The following is an 18,356-nucleotide window of genomic DNA, read 5'->3' on the forward strand; positions in this document are numbered from 1 at the left end:
TCCATGAGCTTTTTCAAACCTCGTCTTAAAACTGGGGATGGTTCCTGCCTCCACTTCGCCACTTTAAAGACTATTTCACTTCCTGACAAATCTGTGATCAAAGAAATGCTTCCTAACATCCCTTTGACTCATCTGAGTCTTCAACCTCCTATTGTGACCCCTTGTTTCTGAGTCCCATCTCTTTAACATCCTGACTCTATCCTCCTTGTAAATTTCTCGAAGTATTTTGTATGTCGTTATCGTTTGTGTGTGTGTGTGTGTATGTGTGTGTGTGTGTCTGTGTTTGTGTGTGTGTGTGTGTGTGTGTGTGTGTGTGTGTGTGTGTGTGTGTGTGTGTGTGTGTGTGTGTGTGTGTGTGTGTGTGTGTGTGTGTGTGTTTGTGTGTGTGTATGTGTTAGTGACCTCCCCAGGTAGAGGGTGAGTAACCTAGGTAAGTCAAAAGTTACCTGGTGTAACACGTATGATCACTTAGAATTTCCCTTTCACTATTTTCTTTTTGCTTTGTATTATTGAGAGTATGATATAGAGCTAAAACAATGTTTTGCCTAGATGTTTATGAACGTATTCCATTAACTTTTAGCAAGTCATCGTCTAAGGTGTTGAAACCAAATTAATTGAGAGTTTTGAGTGTAGCAGTGTCTGGCAACTGGTTTAGGACTGGGTGGTGTCCAGGGTCACTAACCTATATATACTCAGCAGATGGTGTTGCTGCCTCAGTCTTGGGTCATCCTCTCCAGCCATCAGTGCCAACATCGTCAGGTACGCAGCCACGCAAACTTTCCCTTTTATGTTCCTCAACAAGGATAAACAGCGTGCTGTTTCCAACTGTCTTACCCATTTCAATGTCTAACGCACTGCCAGACGTTACTTTCCCGTAGAGAAATTTCCTTTTATTGATTTTGAAGTATTCGTATGTAAGCTTATTTACATTTTGTTAAAGTAACATACATAAAATAAATAATATTCAAGCTGTAGGTGGAATAACACGTACCGATACTAACGTCCAGTAATTCGGAAGGAAATGAAGATTGTAACTGATTACTTATTATGGAAAAATGAGAAGTTTAAGGTAATCAGTCCCTCAGTTTGGATGTTATGTATTTCTCTATCTTCTGCTTATATTTGTTCACTTCTTGGTGAACACCGACTTAATGAACAATTGAAAGCATTTAACCAGACTTCAACGTTCATTTTCTTACGCATTGCAGTGCGTCAGTTTCTGCACGATCTAAACCACTTTCGTATAAGTTATAGTTCCCTTACATCAGAAAATTGGTAATAATCACTTCCGAATTATCAACAGACAAATCAACATCTCTAGAAGGTATCTGAATAATGGTGTAAAAATTCTTGATCCAAGGAAACGGAACGACCTTTACACAAATAACTCATAAAGCAAACAGATATTTCAATGAACATAGATAGTTTCAGGTTAATTTTAAAGATAACTTCAAGATGAATTTTATTGTATTTGTTGTAGTATATTACCAATAACAATGAGACTACAATAAACATTATTATTTTAGGCCTAAACTAGTGATCAATGGTTATTATTTAACTAATGATAAGTACAGCCAAATACAGTTATTTATGTATATTGAACTTCTCATATTTAATTAAGCATATAAGTGTGTAATTAGTAAATAATAATTTTATTGTTAAGTCGTAATTTATTTATGATAAATACTAAACTAGTTGATGAGAGTCAACATTAGAGGCTCTATCCTCCGTCCTCTAATAACAACTACGCCTCTCAAAAGTCAGACAAAAAGGAAAGATAAATTTTTCACTTAAATAATATATAACAAACGTTCAGTAAATATCTCGTCAAACTTAATGTAGGTTAAATCTAATATGAGATTCTTGTTCATTATTATGTTAAAAATGTAAAGACTGACATTTTCCAACCTTAGTTCAGTTTAATTAGATGATGCTTAGCTGTGACCCCGGGGTTGTGAGGTCAACCGGATGGTCAGTATATCACTATCATCACCAGTGTCGTCATCAGTATCATCGTCAGTATCATCATCAGTGTCATCATCAGTATCATCGTCAGTATCATCGTCATTGTCATCATCAGTATCATCATCAGTGTCATCAATTTGTTTCTCTTACATTGCAGTATGAGTCGCATCACAATCGCTGCCGCTCTTGTAGTAATTGTTTGCTTCCTGCAACTATCAGAAGCCAACCCTCAACATGGCTTCCCTGGCAGCAGATACCCGGGTAGTGGTGGCTTTATTGGAAGATTTCCAGGAGTTGGAGGCATCGGGGGTAGATTTCCTGGCAGTGGAGGCATCATTGGTGGGGGCAGATTTCCAGGTGGTGGACACCATGGACATCATGGTCATCATGGACATCGCGGATAAACCCAAAGGAGACGTTGGTAGTCAAGGTGGTAAGAAAGTCTGTGGCTTTAAAGGATGGTATTGCACTTCAAGAAACTATGCCAACTCATGACCTTTACTGAGTTTGGCAGAACAGACATTCAGTCGAGGATTCTTCACATCGGAGAACTTCCCTGACTTGATCCTGCTCAGCAACCAACTGTTCACCAGCAATCCTGGTGCTGTAGCAGGTAACAAGAGCAGCACTGCTGCTGGTGTTCTTCCCAGCACAAATTCAGCTCAACTGACCAAGAATGAGCCACGACCCCCACCCAACTTAGCTACATAAGGGCGTTTGACAAATTTGCTTTTTAATAGACATAAGCAAAACAACAGTTTGAAAGAGAAAATGCAACAGCCCTAGAGGTCTACGAGAGTTTGAAGCTTAAGATTAACTTTTTTTTTGTTTCATGAGTTTACATCAGGTTTTGCATTTTTTTGGTGATATACTGAATTTACAACAATAAATATTTATTTTCAATATATCATTTTTTAATGTACCTTCGTGTAGGCCGTGCCGACAGCAGTGCAATATACAATTATCAACCTTACAGAAATTTTGATCTCATTTCGCCCATTTGCAAATGGTTAAGCATTAATAAATTATAAGAACTTATAACCAAGTTCGAGAAATGTTTGAGGGACTTTTAATGATTCTAGAGAAAAGCGAGAAAGTGTGATACGAATTAATTTATTAAAATGATAAACTCCGTTTAGAGTAACGAGCGTAGGTAACCATAGCAACAACAGGAAATCAACTTTATTGTGTGATATCAGTAAAGCTTTAATATTATTTTCACTTCGAGAGAGTGTCACTGATATATTTTTCTTTTTTTATGAGACAAGTAATGCAAAGAGACTTTTCCTATTGTTGTTTTGTTAGACATGTTAGGAATGTGTGTGTGTGTGTACTCACCTAATTGTGGTTGCAGGGGTCGAGACTCAGCTCCTGGCGTGTGTGTGTGTGTGTGTGTGTGTGTGTCTTAGTCACTTGATAGATGTATTTTTTTTTCTTGAGTCTTCAATCAAAATATTAACATAAACGTAGATTTCTTATCGTAACTTACTGATTATTTTTTTTGTCTAGATACATTTAGATACATTTTCCTGATTTTCCTGGTTTTTCTATGTTTTTGTCTTCGCTGACAGACACGAACCTCCTTTAAGGGACGATATTTACCATAGTTACGACCTAAAGGTTGCTAAGGTAATATGATAATATTATTAACTGCTTTGATAAGATGTGAAAGAGAGAACGTATATATATATATATATATATATATATATATATATATATATATATATATATATATATATATATATATATATATATATATATATATATATATACATATTTTTTTTTTTATTTTTTTTTATTATCACACCGGCCGATTCCCACCAAGGCAGGGTGGCCCGAAAAAGAAAAACTTTCACCATCATTCACTCCATCACTGTCTTGCCAGAAGGGTGCTTTACACTACAGTTTTTAAACTGCAACATTAACACCCCTCCTTCAGAGTGCAGGCACTGTACTTCCCATCTCCAGGACTCAAGTCCGGCCTGCCGGTTTCCCTGAATCCCTTCATAAATGTTACTTTGCTCACACTCCAACAGCACGTCAAGTATTAAAAACCATTTGTCTCCATTCACTCCTATCAAACACGCTCACGCATGCCTGCTGGAAGTCCAAGCCCCTCGCACACAAAACCTCCTTTACCCCCTCCCTCCAACCCTTCCTAGGCCGACCCCTACCCCGCCTTCCTTCCACTACAGACTGATACACTCTTGAAGTCATTCTGTTTCGCTCCATTCTCTCTACATGTCCGAACCACCTCAACAACCCTTCCTCAGCCCTCTGGACAACAGTTTTGGTAATCCCGCACCTCCTCCTAACTTCCAAACTACGAATTCTCTGCATTATATTCACACCACACATTGCCCTCAGACATGACATCTCCACTGCCTCCAGCCTTCTCCTCGCTGCAACATTCATCACCCACGCTTCACACCCATATAAGAGCGTTGGTAAAACTATACTCTCATACATTCCCCTCTTTGCCTCCAAGGACAAAGTTCTTTGTCTCCACAGACTCCTAAGTGCACCACTCACTCTTTTTCCCTCATCAATTCTATGATTCACCTCATCTTTCATAGACCCATCCGCTGACACGTCCACTCCCAAATATCTGAATACGTTCACCTCCTCCATACTCTCTCCCTCCAATCTGATATTCAATCTTTCATCACCTAATCTTTTTGTTATCCTCATAACCTTACTCTTTCCTGTATTCACCTTTAATTTTCATCTTTTGCACACCCTACCAAATTCATCCACCAATCTCTGCAACTTCTCTTCAGAATCTCCCAAGAGCACAGTGTCATCAGCAAAGAGCAGCTGTGACAACTCCCACTTTGTGTGTGATTCTTTATCTTTTAACTCCACGCCTCTTGCCAAGACCCTCGCATTTACTTCTCTTACAACCCCATCTATAAATATATTAAACAACCACGGTGACATCACACATCCTTGTCTAAGGCCTACTTTTACTGGGAAAAAATTTCCCTCTTTCCTACATACTCTAACTTGAGCCTCACTATCCTCGTAAAAACTCTTCACTGCTTTCAGTAACCTACCTCCTACACCATACACTTGCAACATATATATATATATATATATATATATATATATATATATATATATATATATATATATATATATATATATATATATATATATATGTCGTGCCGAATATGTAAAACTGGTCAGTTAGCAAGAACTCATTTAAAATTAAGTCCTTTCTAAAATTTTCTCTTATACGTTTAAAGATATATTTTTTTCATTAATGTTAATGTAAAAATTTTTAATTTTGCTCCAAAAGAATCTTAGAAAACTTACCTAACCTTATTATAACAAGAACAATTTATTTTAGCCTAACCCAACTAAACATATTTTAGATTTCTTTACAATAATTTAATACTAAACAAACACAGTGAAATATATTTTTTTCGTTAGGTTCAGAATGATTTTGGCGAAATTATTGCATACACAAATTTTCGCTTGTCCTATATGGCAAGATGAGCGTTGCTATTTAAGCCAAGATGGCTAGTTCTGCCTATTCGGCACGACATATATATATATATATATATATATATATATATATATATATATATATATATATATATATATATATATATATATATATATATATATATATATATATATATATATATATATTGAATCGTGGGAGAGTAAGAGGGGAAAAATAACAGTTTGGTCCACCACAAATGCAACTCTGGTTATTTATTGTTATGCATCTCATCTTCGGTGGTGAGAAATATTGTAAATCACCGATACGATCTATGAAGACTCAAATACAGTACACTGTCACAATTTATTTACAACGTTTCCCTCACACCGTGGGATTTATTAATTTAATGGCTTAATAAAGTCCACTGTGTGGGCGATACGTCGTCAATAAAGTATCACATTTTTGCTGTGTTTGTGTCTTTATCCAACCCTTTCTCAAATATTTCCTTTTTTAGCTTTCGTAAGACAACGCAGCGCCACTTAACAACTTATTATTATTATTAAAGATTAGCCGGTATTCTCCCGGCCCGGGCCTTTTCCAAAGTGGTGGCTCGGCCTTGGCTCCGTCTTTAGGGAGTGTCTGAGACCTAAGTCTCCCATGGGAGGAGGCACAAGTACCTCCTCATCTTTGGGACCAACTGTCCCCAGGCCTAGCCACAAGCTAGGCCTCTCTGGTCTGCCATCCCCGCCCCAAGGGAGCAAATGGGAATGACAGTCTTATGAGCTAAAAGCTCGGACTCAGGCACCTACCCTACCCTAGAAGGGTTAGGCATGGTGTCGATCAACAACTTATCCTTCGCTGCCAGCCGTAAGCTTCACATTTTCTTTATATTTCAATGATCCATAAGATAATACACGTTAATCATGGTAATAGACACCGACAGAAGAGATCACAGCCCCAGGACAGAAATGTTTTCTAATAAATATATCCTAATGTTTACTTAAGTGATTTTTCTAAACCAATACGTTAATGAAAATTAAACCCGATCCACCGTAAATTAAAACATGAAATATTTCTCCGGTGATACCTCCATTCGGCGGAAAGTGCACGCAGTAGTTGAAGACCCCGTTGATAAGACAGTTGTGCAACACTTAGGCATTATGAATTATACCACTGTGCAACATTTTGGTATCTTCATTGTGGAAACCTTTCGCCAGCCAGTGGCTTCTTCAGTCTAAAACAGAGAAGATTGGTGATAGCTGAGAAGTTTGAGGTAATCAGTCCCTCAGCCTGGAGTCAATGCGTTCACTGAAGAAGCCACTGGCTGGTGAAACGTTCACTCAGTAAAGATTTCAGAATGCTGCACAAGTATCTCATTCTTCAATGGCGCTCAAGTCCACGACAGACTGACTGGTCTGAGAGGCGTTCGTGACTTTCTACTCTCGCTTCACACGGTGAGGGCCTGGGTTCGATTCCCAGCCAGAGTAGAAACATTGGACGTGTTTCTTTCCACCTGTTGTCTATGTTCCCCATCAGTAAAATGGGTACCTGGGTGTTAGTCGACTGGTGTGGGTCGCATCCTGGGACACTGACCTAAGGAGGCCTGGTCACAGACTGGGCCGCGGGGGCGTTGACCCCTGGAACTCTCTCCAGGTAAACTCCAGGTTAGAATCTTAAAAATAGCAGAGAAACTGATCTTCATCGGCATCTGTTATGGTAATATAATATATAAAAATAACATATAATAACATATACTAATATCGCAAGAAAACCTAATAACACGATTGCAAACAAACCACGGACCGGGTGAGGCTTCAACCCATGGGAAGTGAATCCTAAAGGGATGGAGAGACATCTGGTTTTTTTTTTTTTTTTTTTTTTGGTCAACTTTCAAATGTAACTTTATGCTGTTATGAAGGAGCAGTTTGCATCCTATACACATGTGTGCATGGACTCCTTGTTGCAAAGTTGCAAGATATTGCACAATTGTATTTATCATTAAACCCTTCCTTCCCCTACAAAATTGGTAAGTTGTACAATGTTCTAGTCAACATCAGATGAAAGATAAAGAGTTAGATTATCTAAATTTCAAACTTTTTGCGAGAAATGTCAATAGATTACATTATAATTTTTTTTTTTAGGGGCGTTTTTGGGGAGAATAAGAGTCAATAAAAACAAAGTGGTAAAACATATTGCAAAACACCTCTGAATCTTAATGGAACCATTATTCATCAACATTGTGTGAAAAAATCATGACACTCCTATTATTACTCTTTGCAAAAAATTAAAACAAATGTCAATAACTTATTCCTGAGATATTCAAATATTTGTTTCTACAAAACTCTATGGAGATGAAAAATCAAATTTGAGCGTGTTGCAAACCCCTATCATTGTTGACAACCCAGAGGCAACTGAGCAGTAACAACTCTGTACTCATCACTTTAGTCGTCACAGAATTTGCCATGTTGAGTGTTTAGCATGAAACAGCCATAACAGCAGCAATTTTCGAAGTAAAAAAATGCAATAAAAACACTAATTGCCAACATGTCCTCTTGATGACAGCAAAAACATAAAAATTACATTTTCGAAACAACATTCTTAGAAATATGATAGAAACCAGCTGATTGCATCAACATGTTGCCAGAATTTTGCACTATTTTTTGGTAAGAAAACCTTAATTTCCATAATTTTTCAACTTCAATTTTAAAATCTCTAAAACAAAGTGCCTCTGGCCCTAAAAGTCGCAGGCCAGTACGTTCAAACCCCACCCACTACTTGAAACATAATAATATTTCAATACTTTCTTTATTGCACAACATTATATATATACCATGGACGAGTGGTATTTAATCAATAACAACACTGCCACTGCTACTAGCCGAGGACTCGAACCCATGTCGTTTTAGCACGTCTCTTGGAGAGAGAAAATACACGACGCGCTAACCGACGGGACCATCCAATCCTACAAAGATCACGCACCCAGCAGAGCTAGGTGTTTTACAAAGTTTTACAGATCTGCTGGATGCGCGATCTTTGTAGGATCGCTGCCTCAGTGGTAAGGTGACACGTACGTTGTGTTGTCTCTTGAGGTGGAACAGTGTGTCTTGGGGTCGAGCCCTGGCCTGCCTCAGTTTGGTAAATGATTCAAAATCACTTGTTTCGTGATTGCATTGCCATATAGACTGCTTGTTGAGGCGTGTATTCAAACAAGAGGAGGCTGAAATTAATCCTTGTGATACCACTGCTACGAGTGTCCTCGGATCACGAGAAAAACATTAAGCTCTGCTGGATTCGTGATCTATGTAGGATCACTGGCTCAGTGGTAAGGTGACACATGCGTTGTGTTGTCTCTTGAGGCGGGACAATGTGTCATGAGGTCGAGCCCTGGCCTGCCGCAGTTGGTAAATGATATAAATATATGCAAAACAACCAAGGGGAGAGCTGATTGATAATTCTAGGCCTTTCGTGTTGCACTCAAAGCATCATCATGAACTTGCAATGTTGCGGAAAGGAGGAAGAAGTCCAAGCCTTTCCTGGATTGAGGCAGAGAGGCTGGAGGTAGGAAGTGCCCCCATGCATACCAATATACATAGCAAGAAAGATGGAATATTACAACATTAGAAGACAGCCAGCCCATATATATATATGTGTGTGTGTGTGTGTTAGTGACATTCCCAGGTAGAGGGTGAGTAACCAAGATAAGTCAAAAGTTTCCTGGTGTAACACGTATGAGTAACTCAACCCAAGGCAGCTGGGAAAAGTTTGGCTACGAACATTCTCTCCTTGACTTAAAAATTTCCTTTCACAATCTCCCTTTTGCTTTGCGTTATTGAGGGTTTAATATAGAAATGAAAATATTTTTTCCTTAGATGTGTATGAATATATTTCATGAACTCAGAGCAAGTCATCGTCGATGGTGTTGAAACCAAATTAATTGATATGAGTTTTGAGTGTAGCAGTGTCTGGCAACTAGTTTAGGACTGGGTGGTGTCCAGGGTCCCTTACCTATATATACTCAGCAGGTGGTGTTACTGCCTCAGTCTTGGGTCATCCTCTCCAGCCATCAGTGCCAACATCATCAGGTACGCAGCCACACCCACTTTCCCTTTCATGTTCCTTAACAAGGATAAACAGAGTGCTGTTTCCAACTGTCTTACCCACTGCAGTGTCTAACCCGCTGCCAGACGTTACCTTCCCGTATAGAAATTTTCTTTTATTGATTTTGAAGTATTCGTATGTAAGCTTAATTTACATTTTGTTAAAGTAACATACATAAAATAACTAATATTCAAATTGACCTACTGTAATTGGTAGGGAAATAAATGTTGTAATTTGATTACTAATTGTTGAATATGGAGACTTTGAGGTAATCAGTCGCTCAGCTTGGAGATTATATATTTCTCTATCTTCTGCTTATATTTGTTCACTTCTTGGTGAACACCGACTTAATGAACAATTGAAAGCATTTAACCAGACTTCAACGTTCATTTTCTTACGCATTGCAGTGCGTCAGTTTCTGCACGATCTAAACCACTTTCGTATAAGTTATAGTTCCCTTACATCAGAAAATTAGTAATAATCACTTCCGAATTATCAACAGACAAATCAATATTTCTAGAAGGTATCTGAATAATGGTGTAAAAACATTCTTGATCCAAGGAAACGGAGCAACATTTACACAAATGACTCATAAAGCAAACAGATATTTTAATGAACATAGATAGTTTCAGGTTAATTTTAAAGATAACTTCAAGATGAATTTGATTGTATTTGTTGTATTTTATTACCATTTAACAATAACTATAAAAAATATTATTTTAGGCCTTTTCTAGTGATCAATGGTTATAATTTAACTAATGATAAATACAGCCAAATACAGTTATTTATTAATTTTGATCTTCTCATATTTTTTTTATCATAATTAAGCACATAAGTGTGCAGTTAGTAAATAATAATTTTAATGTTTATTCGTTATTCATTTATGTTTAATGCTAAATTATTTGATGAGAGTCAATATTAGAAGCTCTATCCTCCGTCATCTAATTCCAACTACATCTCTGACCAGTCAGACCAAAAAATGAAAATGAAAATTTCTACATAAAAAAATACATAACAAGTGTTTAGTAAATATTACATCAAACTTAATGTAAGTGAAATATAATATGTGAGCTTCTTGTTCAGTACTGTTATAAATGTAAAGATTGACTTTTTCCAACCTTACTTAAGTCTAATTAGATGCTGCTTAGCTGTGACCCCGGGGTTGTGAGGTCAACCGGATGGTCAGTATATCAGTATCATCATCAGTGTCATCATCAGTATCATCGTCAGTATCATCATCAGTGTCATCATCAGTATCATCGTCAGTATCATCGTCATTGTCATCATCAGTATCATCGTCAGTATCATCATAAGTGTCATCAATTTGTTTCTCTTACATTGCAGTATGAGTCGCTTCACAGTAGCTGCCGCTCTTGTAGTAATTGTTTGCTTCCTGCAACTATCAGAAGCCAACCCTCAACATGGCTTCCCTGGCAGCAGATACCCGGGTAGTGGTGGCTTTATTGGAAGACTTCCAGGAGGTGGAAGCATCGGGGGTAGATTTCCTGGCAGTGGAGGCATCATTGGTGGGGGCAGATTTCCAGGTGGTGGACATCATGGACATCATGGACATCGCGGATAAACCCAGAGGAGACGTTTGTAGTCAAGGTGGTAATGAAGTCGGTGGCTTTAAAGGATGGTATTGCGCTTCAAGAAACTATGCTAACACAGGACCTTTACTGATTTTGGCAGGAGAGACATTCAGTCGAGGATTCTTCACATTGGAGAATTTCCCCGGCTTAGTGTTCAGTAACAACCAACTGTTCACCAGCATTCCTGGAGCTGTAGTAGGTAACAAGAGGAGCACTGCTGCTGGTGTTCTTCCCACCGCAAATTCAGCTCAAATGACCAAGAATGAGCCACGACCCCCACCCACCTTAGCTACATAAGGGCTTTTGACAAATTTGCTTTTCAATATATATAAGCAAAACAACAGTTTGAAAGAGAAAATGCAACAGCCCTACAGGTCTACGAGAGCTTGAAATACGTCTGCTGGTGAACGTTGTTTTAATAATTAGCTTTTCCTCATACAAATTGTTCTTTAACAAGATTCTCTAACGCAGTCAGTGTGAACTCAAGCTTGAACCTTCAGATTAGACTTTTTTATGTTTCATGAATTTACATCAGCTTTTGCATTTTTTTGGTGATATACTGAATTTACAACAATAATTATTTATTTTCAATATATCATTTTTTAATGTACCTTCGTGTAGGCCGTGCCGCCAGCAGTGCAATATACAATTTGATTAAACCTTACAGAAATTTTGATCTCATATCGCCCATTTGCAAATGGTTAAGCATGAAAAAATTATAAGAACTTATAACCAAGTTCGAGAAATGTTTGGGGGACTTTTAATGATTCTAGAGAAAAGCGAGAAAGTGTGATACGAATTAATTTATTAAAAGGATAAACTCCGTTTAGAGTAACGAGCGTAGGTAACCATAGTAACAACAGGAAATCAACTTCAATCAAAATATTAACATAAACAAAGATTTCTTTTCGTAACTTACTGATTATTTTTTTTGTCTAGATACATTTAGATACATTTTCCTGATTTTCCTGTTTTTTCTATGTTTTTGTTTTCGCTGACAGACCAGAACCTGCTTTAAGGGACGGCATTTAGCACAGTTAGGACCTTAAGGTTGCTAAGGTAATAAGGTAATATTATTTACTGCTTTGAGTCAGGTGGATGCCTTGATGCTGGTCTGGGGCTCTGGGTCCAAGATATAGGAGCTGCGCTCTTATACCTCGGATCAAACTGGATTACCTTTCCCTTCGACATGACAAATAGTTAACAAATGACAAGTTGTTATGCCCCTTCTTTATTTAACCCCAAACTGGACAATACATTTACATGTGTTGATTTGGCTTTTTCACTTAATATTATATTAAGAAGTATCTTCGTTAATAGCTAAAATGAATATACTCGGCTTTATAATATTATCTGGCCATATATCAATTAGCTTTGTAAATAGGTAGGATGTTTCAGTGTTCTACACTACTGATGCGGCAAGGTTAAGCACCAGAGGACAATTTGAGTTACTCAACCTCCGCTCAGTCCAAATTGAGGTCTGGTGGTAAAAGCTCTACCTAGGGCAGTTCACATCTTCCTCTAGTCGAGGAGGGATCCGGTGGAGAGCTTGGCTTTAAGCTTCGCTAGAATTCACAAAGAGTACCCATGAATTTTAGAAGACCTTTGGTTGGGTATATCTTGGTCTGAGAAGGCGGTTAAGAAACTCCTAAAAGTTTTGGGAACAGTGAATGGGTCTAAGTGTTAAGCTGTTTTAAACTCTGATCGAGAAGGGGAATATTGTGGAAAGTTTCTGAGAAAAAACTCGATTACTTGTGTTAGTGTTGCTTTTAAGCTTATAAACGCAAGTATATATACGTATATCTTTTGAATCATTGTGATCTAGTGTAGAAAATCTATATGGCTGGTGCCTTTTGTAAATATTTAACGAGTTACCTTGATTAAGTGCTAATACTAATGATAATTATTTCTACTCATAATTGTTACTGTTCGAGAAGTCTCGTTTTAAAGTTCGAATTATTTAAGGAATAATGGAAACATTAATTGATTATTAATGAAGTTAATGAAACCAGCAGAAACCAGGGGTGGGTTGATAACCAGGGGTGGGCTGGTAGCCAGGGGTGGGCTGGTTGCCAGGGGTAGGATGGTAGACAAGGGTGGGCTGGTGGCCAAGGGTGGGATGGTATCCAGGGGTGGGCTGGCAGCCAGGGGTAGGCTGGTAGCCAGGGGTGGGCTGGTAGCCAGGGGTGGGCTGGTGGCCTGGCATGGGCTGCTAGCTAGGAGTGGGCTAGTAGCCAGGGGTGGGATGGTAGCCAGGGGCGACTGATAGTAAGGGGTCAGCTGATAGCCCGGGGTGAGCTGATAGCCATGGGTGGGCTGGTAGCCATGGGTGGACTGGTAGTCATGGAAGGATGGTAGCCAGGGATGGGCTGGTAGCCTGGGATGGGCTGGTAGCCAGGGGTGAGTTGGTAGCCAGGGGTACGCTGATGGTCAGGGGTGAGCTGGTAGCCAGGGGTGGGCTGGTACACTACACAAATAAACCCGTACATAGAAGAGAGGAGTGGGTTGATATCTAGGGGTGGACTGATAGTCAGGGGTGGCTGATAGGCATTGGTGGTCTGGTGGATAGGCTTCAAACCCCATTAATTGACCTTGTGTGTGTCTTATTTACATACTGTCGGTATACTCTTCCAAAGTACCGTTCCCAGTCCAGTTCTCAATGTCTTGCTCTTCTAAGACTGATGAGATTGGATTAGATTTAGAGAGACATAGTTTTAGGTGTTTCTCGTTTATCCTACGGCAGTAAGTAGCATTAAGGCAGCAACTCACACGTCGTAGCTAAGGGAAGTATGAACGCCAGCGTTGCTGTATTTACAACTAAGCAGACGGTAATAAAATTACCGTCCGTGTTGCTTCTATCGTTAGCTATGAATGTCACTACACTGAGATGATTGTTTTAATGAATTAGTTAAATAAAAACATAATAACATCATAATTTCTCGATCTTCAGCAAAATCGCGAAAATTTGAAAAAAATTTTGTTGTCAATTTAATGATTGTACACTGTACCAGTAGTGCAGTTGACAAGTAGGTACATCAAAAGACATATTGAAAACAAATATTTATTTGTATGTATTCAACTCATCCAATTATACAGAGATATACAGATAATTTAAAGTGGAGGTTCATCTCTGAAGAGAAAGCTGTTGGAAACAAGGCTCAAACTGACTTGTAGAGCTGTTGTATTTTCCTTGATTGACTAGATTGTTTCTTCCATTTGTAAAGTAAATTTGCCCTGTGCTCCAGAGGTCGTAGGACTTGGTAATGGTTGTGGCTTAATCGTGGCTTATTCTGAACTGAATTTGCGCTGGAAAGAGCATCATCATCATCATCATCATCATCATCATTATCATCATCATCATCATCTGCAGCAGCAGTGCTGATCTTATTACCCTCTGCAGCACCAGAACTGCTGGTGAACAGTTCGTTGTTGATCAGCACCAAGTCGGGGAAGCTCTCTGACGTGAAACATTCTCGACTGAATGTCTGCTCTAACAAACTCAGTAAAGGTCCTGAGTTGGCATAGTTTCTTGAAGCGCAATACCATCCTTTAAAGCCACCGACTTCATTACCACCTTGACTACCAACGTCTCCTCTGGGTTTATCCGCGATGTCCATGATGTCCATGGTGTCCACCACCTGGAAATCTGCCCCCACCAATGATGCCTCCACTGCCAGGAAATCTACCCCCGATGCTTCCACCTCCTGGAAGTCTTCCAATAAAGCCACCACTACCCGGGTATCTGCTGCCAGGGAAACCATGTTGAGGGTTGGCTTCTGATAGTTGCAGGAAGCAAACAATTACTACAAGAGCGGCAGCGATTGTGATGCGACTCATACTGCAATGTAAGACAAATTGATGACACTGATGATGATACTGATGATGATACTGATGATGACAATGATGATGATACTGCCAGTGATACTGATGATGACAATGATGATACTGACGTACTGACCATCCCATTGGCCTCACAACCCCGGGATCACAGCTAAGCATCATCTAATTAAACTGAAGTAAGGTTGGAAAAAGTCAATCTTTACATTTATAACATAATACTGAAAAAAAAACACATACACATTACATTTAACTTGTAGTAAGGTTGACGAAATATTTACTAAATTATCTGTTTGCTTGATAAGTTTTGTGTATTGCTTTTCTTTATTGATGGTAAAGCCATTTGCATTATAAAGGAAAAAGGACATTTTATGTCCCTTTATAGGGCAATATATGTTCTTGTTTGATTTAATTATTATTATTATTATTATTATTATTATTATTATTATTATTATTATTATTATTATTATTATTATTTCTGGGGAAGCATCTGTTCTCGTAGGAATTATACAGTTTCTGTTTAAAGTGTAATCATGTTTGACATGAGTTAAGGTCAGGTGTCTCACTACCGTCACCGGAACAATACACAAACATCTCGCACATAGGAGAGAGGAACTTATGACGACTATTTTCTCTGACATAAGCTTCTCTCTTCTATGTGCGGGTTGTGTAAAGGTCGCTCCGTTACCTCGGATGAATAATTTTTAAACCATTATTCAGATATATTCTAGAGATGTTTATTGTTTATTGATAAATCAGTGGTGATTGTTGCCACTTGTCTTATGTAGTGGAACTATAACTTATACATTGCAAACTGGAATGATGCACTGGAATGAATAAGAAAATAAACGCTAACGTTTGATTAAATGTTTACAATTGTTCACTCACTCAATGTTCACAAAGTAGCGAACAAATGAAAGCAACAAGTTAGGAAATATAAGTGTACTCAAATTGTTGCGTTCATTTTCCTATGAATTACATTACGTCAATATGTGAACGTGCTAAGTTACCTACAGGCTGAATGTTAGTTACTCTATTTTAGTTAAAAATCCAATAAACAAAATTTAAAATACGGCAAGGTAAAGTTTGGCAGCGGGATAGACGCTGCTGTGGTTAAGATAGCTGGAAATAGGACGCTGGTTATCCATGTTAAGGAACATCAGAGATGTGGTGTGGCTCCATACCTGACGATGTTGGCACTGATGGCTGGAGAGAATGACCCAAGACTGAGGCAGCAACACCACCTGCTGTGTATATATAGGTTAGTGACCCTGGAACCACCCAGTCTTAAACCAGTTGCCAGACACTGCTACACTCAAAACTCACATCAATTTATTTAGTTCCAAATTCTTTGTGTGATGACTTTGCTGAAAGTTCATGAAATAAGTTCATAAATATACATCTCGGTAGAAGAGACATGTATCTACATTATACAATCAAATAATACTCGGCAAAGGGGAAAGGAATAACCTCAAGACCTTTCGTAAACACATTATCAAGTAAAATACGTATGTAGCCAAACACTTTCCTACCTGCCTTATTTAGAACTGTTGTTCACAGGTGCCACGGGAGGAAAGTTGTGATGTGCCCAGCTCACCTTCTACCTCACAAATTTGCTCAGAAATGAATGACTGAAAACGCGCAGTGTATGCAAAGCGCAGGCAGTTCAGTGACTGACTATGAGAAACTGGTAAAAATGTGAGGAAATCTCTTGTTATTTGATATATCACCTAGAGAATACAATTAACAAATCAAGAGATAAGAGAGTGAATAAAGACGGTGGTAATCAAGTTCCTTGTGTTTATACCTGTAAAACATCACTTTACGCTCACAATTCAAGGCAAGAGAGACATTAGATCTGAAAAGTATAGAGAACTCGCATACTTCCTGCGCAGAGATTGTACAAGATATACCTTAAAATACTGTGATGTACTCTCTGGAGCAAAGTAGAGAACGTACTCTGATACAATACACTCGAAAAATACTGAAGGGCCAAATCTAAACACTAATCTAACAACTTGCAGGAGTAAGAGATAAAGGAGGAAATACAAAATAAATTCACTGAAGAGGAGAGTTGCCACAGGAACAATAATACAAGACTCTATCAATATCTCTTGACCAGGGCTGTTTAACCTGTTACCAGCCGATATCAAAAACATTGCCGGAAAAAGTGTAGACATTTTCAAGAGGAAACATGATCACAACCTCCGCCAAGTGCTCAGACTAGGCCGTGATGGCTGCGTGAGCCAGAGGTCCATGGATAATAACAGACTTGTTGAACAACCCCTTAAGAAGGAAGCATTGACAATGGTCGGCTTGGCAGAGTAGAAAATCTTTTACAAGTGTGTGAGTGAGTGTGTGTGTGTATATATATGAATATATATATATATATATATATATATATATATATATATATATTTATATATATATATATATATATATATATATATATATATATATATATATATATATATATTTTATTATCACACTGGCCGATTCCCACCAAGGCAGGGTGGCCCGAAAAAGTAAAACTTTCACCATCATTCACTCCATCACTGTCTTGCCAGAAGGGTGCTTTACACTACAGTTTTTAAACTGCAACATTAACACCCCTCCTTCAGAGTGCAGGCACTGTACTTCCCATCTCCAGGACTCAAGTCCGGCCTGCCGGTTTCCCTGAACCCCTTCATAAATGTTACTTTGCTCACACTCCAACAGCACGTCAAGTATTAAAAACCATTTCTCTCCATTCACTCCTATCAAACACGCTCACGCATGCCTGCTGGAAGTCCAAGCCCCTCGCACAAAAAACCTCCTTTACCCCTCCCTCCAACCTTTCCTAGGCCGACCCCTACCCTGCCTTCCTTCTACTACAGACTGATACACTCTTGAAGTTATTCTGTTTCGCCCCATATATACACATATATATATATATATATATATATATATATATATATATATATATATATATATATATATATATATATATATATATATATATATATATATATATATATATATATATATATATATATATATATGCAATAAGATCACAGAAAACAGGTGATTTCAGAATATGCAAAACAACCACTCTGAAAGAATAGAGAAATTCCAAGCGCTTTCGTGACTACTCACATTATCAAGGAACTATGTTCCTTGATAATGTGAGTAGTCACGAAAGCGCTTGGAATTTCTCTATTCTTTCAGAGTGGTTGTTTTTCGCCTATTTGCCGTTGCAGGGGTCGATTCATAGCTCCTGCCCCCACCTCTTCACTGATCGCTACTAGATTCTCTCTCCCTGCTCCATGAGCTTTTTCAAACCTCGTCTTAAAACTAGGGATGGTTCCTGTCTCCACTTCGCCACTTTAAAGACTATTTCACTTCCTGACAAATCTGTGATCCAAGAAATGCTT

The 18,356-nt window shown here is 38.4% G+C and overlaps 1 protein-coding gene and 1 long non-coding RNA gene across 2 annotated transcripts; one reads left to right on the top strand and one right to left on the bottom strand.

The window, feature by feature from the left end:
- The first annotated feature begins 694 nt into the window (after positions 1-694).
- LOC138854290 (uncharacterized) lies at positions 695-2,870 on the top strand. Its single transcript, XR_011393481.1, has 2 exons — positions 695-759; positions 2,123-2,870. It is a non-coding gene; the product is annotated as an uncharacterized lncRNA (long non-coding RNA).
- Positions 2,871-13,699: 10,829 nt separating this feature from the next.
- Positions 13,700-16,171, bottom strand: LOC138854291 (uncharacterized). Its single transcript, XM_070096518.1, has 2 exons — positions 16,128-16,171; positions 13,700-14,944 (listed from the first exon to the last, which is right to left on the bottom strand). Exon 2 carries the CDS (start codon positions 14,865-14,867, stop codon positions 14,265-14,267), a length of 603 nt encoding a protein of 200 aa, XP_069952619.1. The 5' UTR covers positions 14,868-14,944; positions 16,128-16,171; the 3' UTR covers positions 13,700-14,264.
- Between the last annotated feature and the right edge of the window lie 2,185 nt (positions 16,172-18,356).

Source organism: Cherax quadricarinatus, chromosome 54 (assembly GCF_038502225.1).
Source record: "Cherax quadricarinatus isolate ZL_2023a chromosome 54, ASM3850222v1, whole genome shotgun sequence".
In the NCBI taxonomy this organism is placed as follows: Eukaryota; Metazoa; Arthropoda; class Malacostraca; order Decapoda; family Parastacidae; genus Cherax; species Cherax quadricarinatus.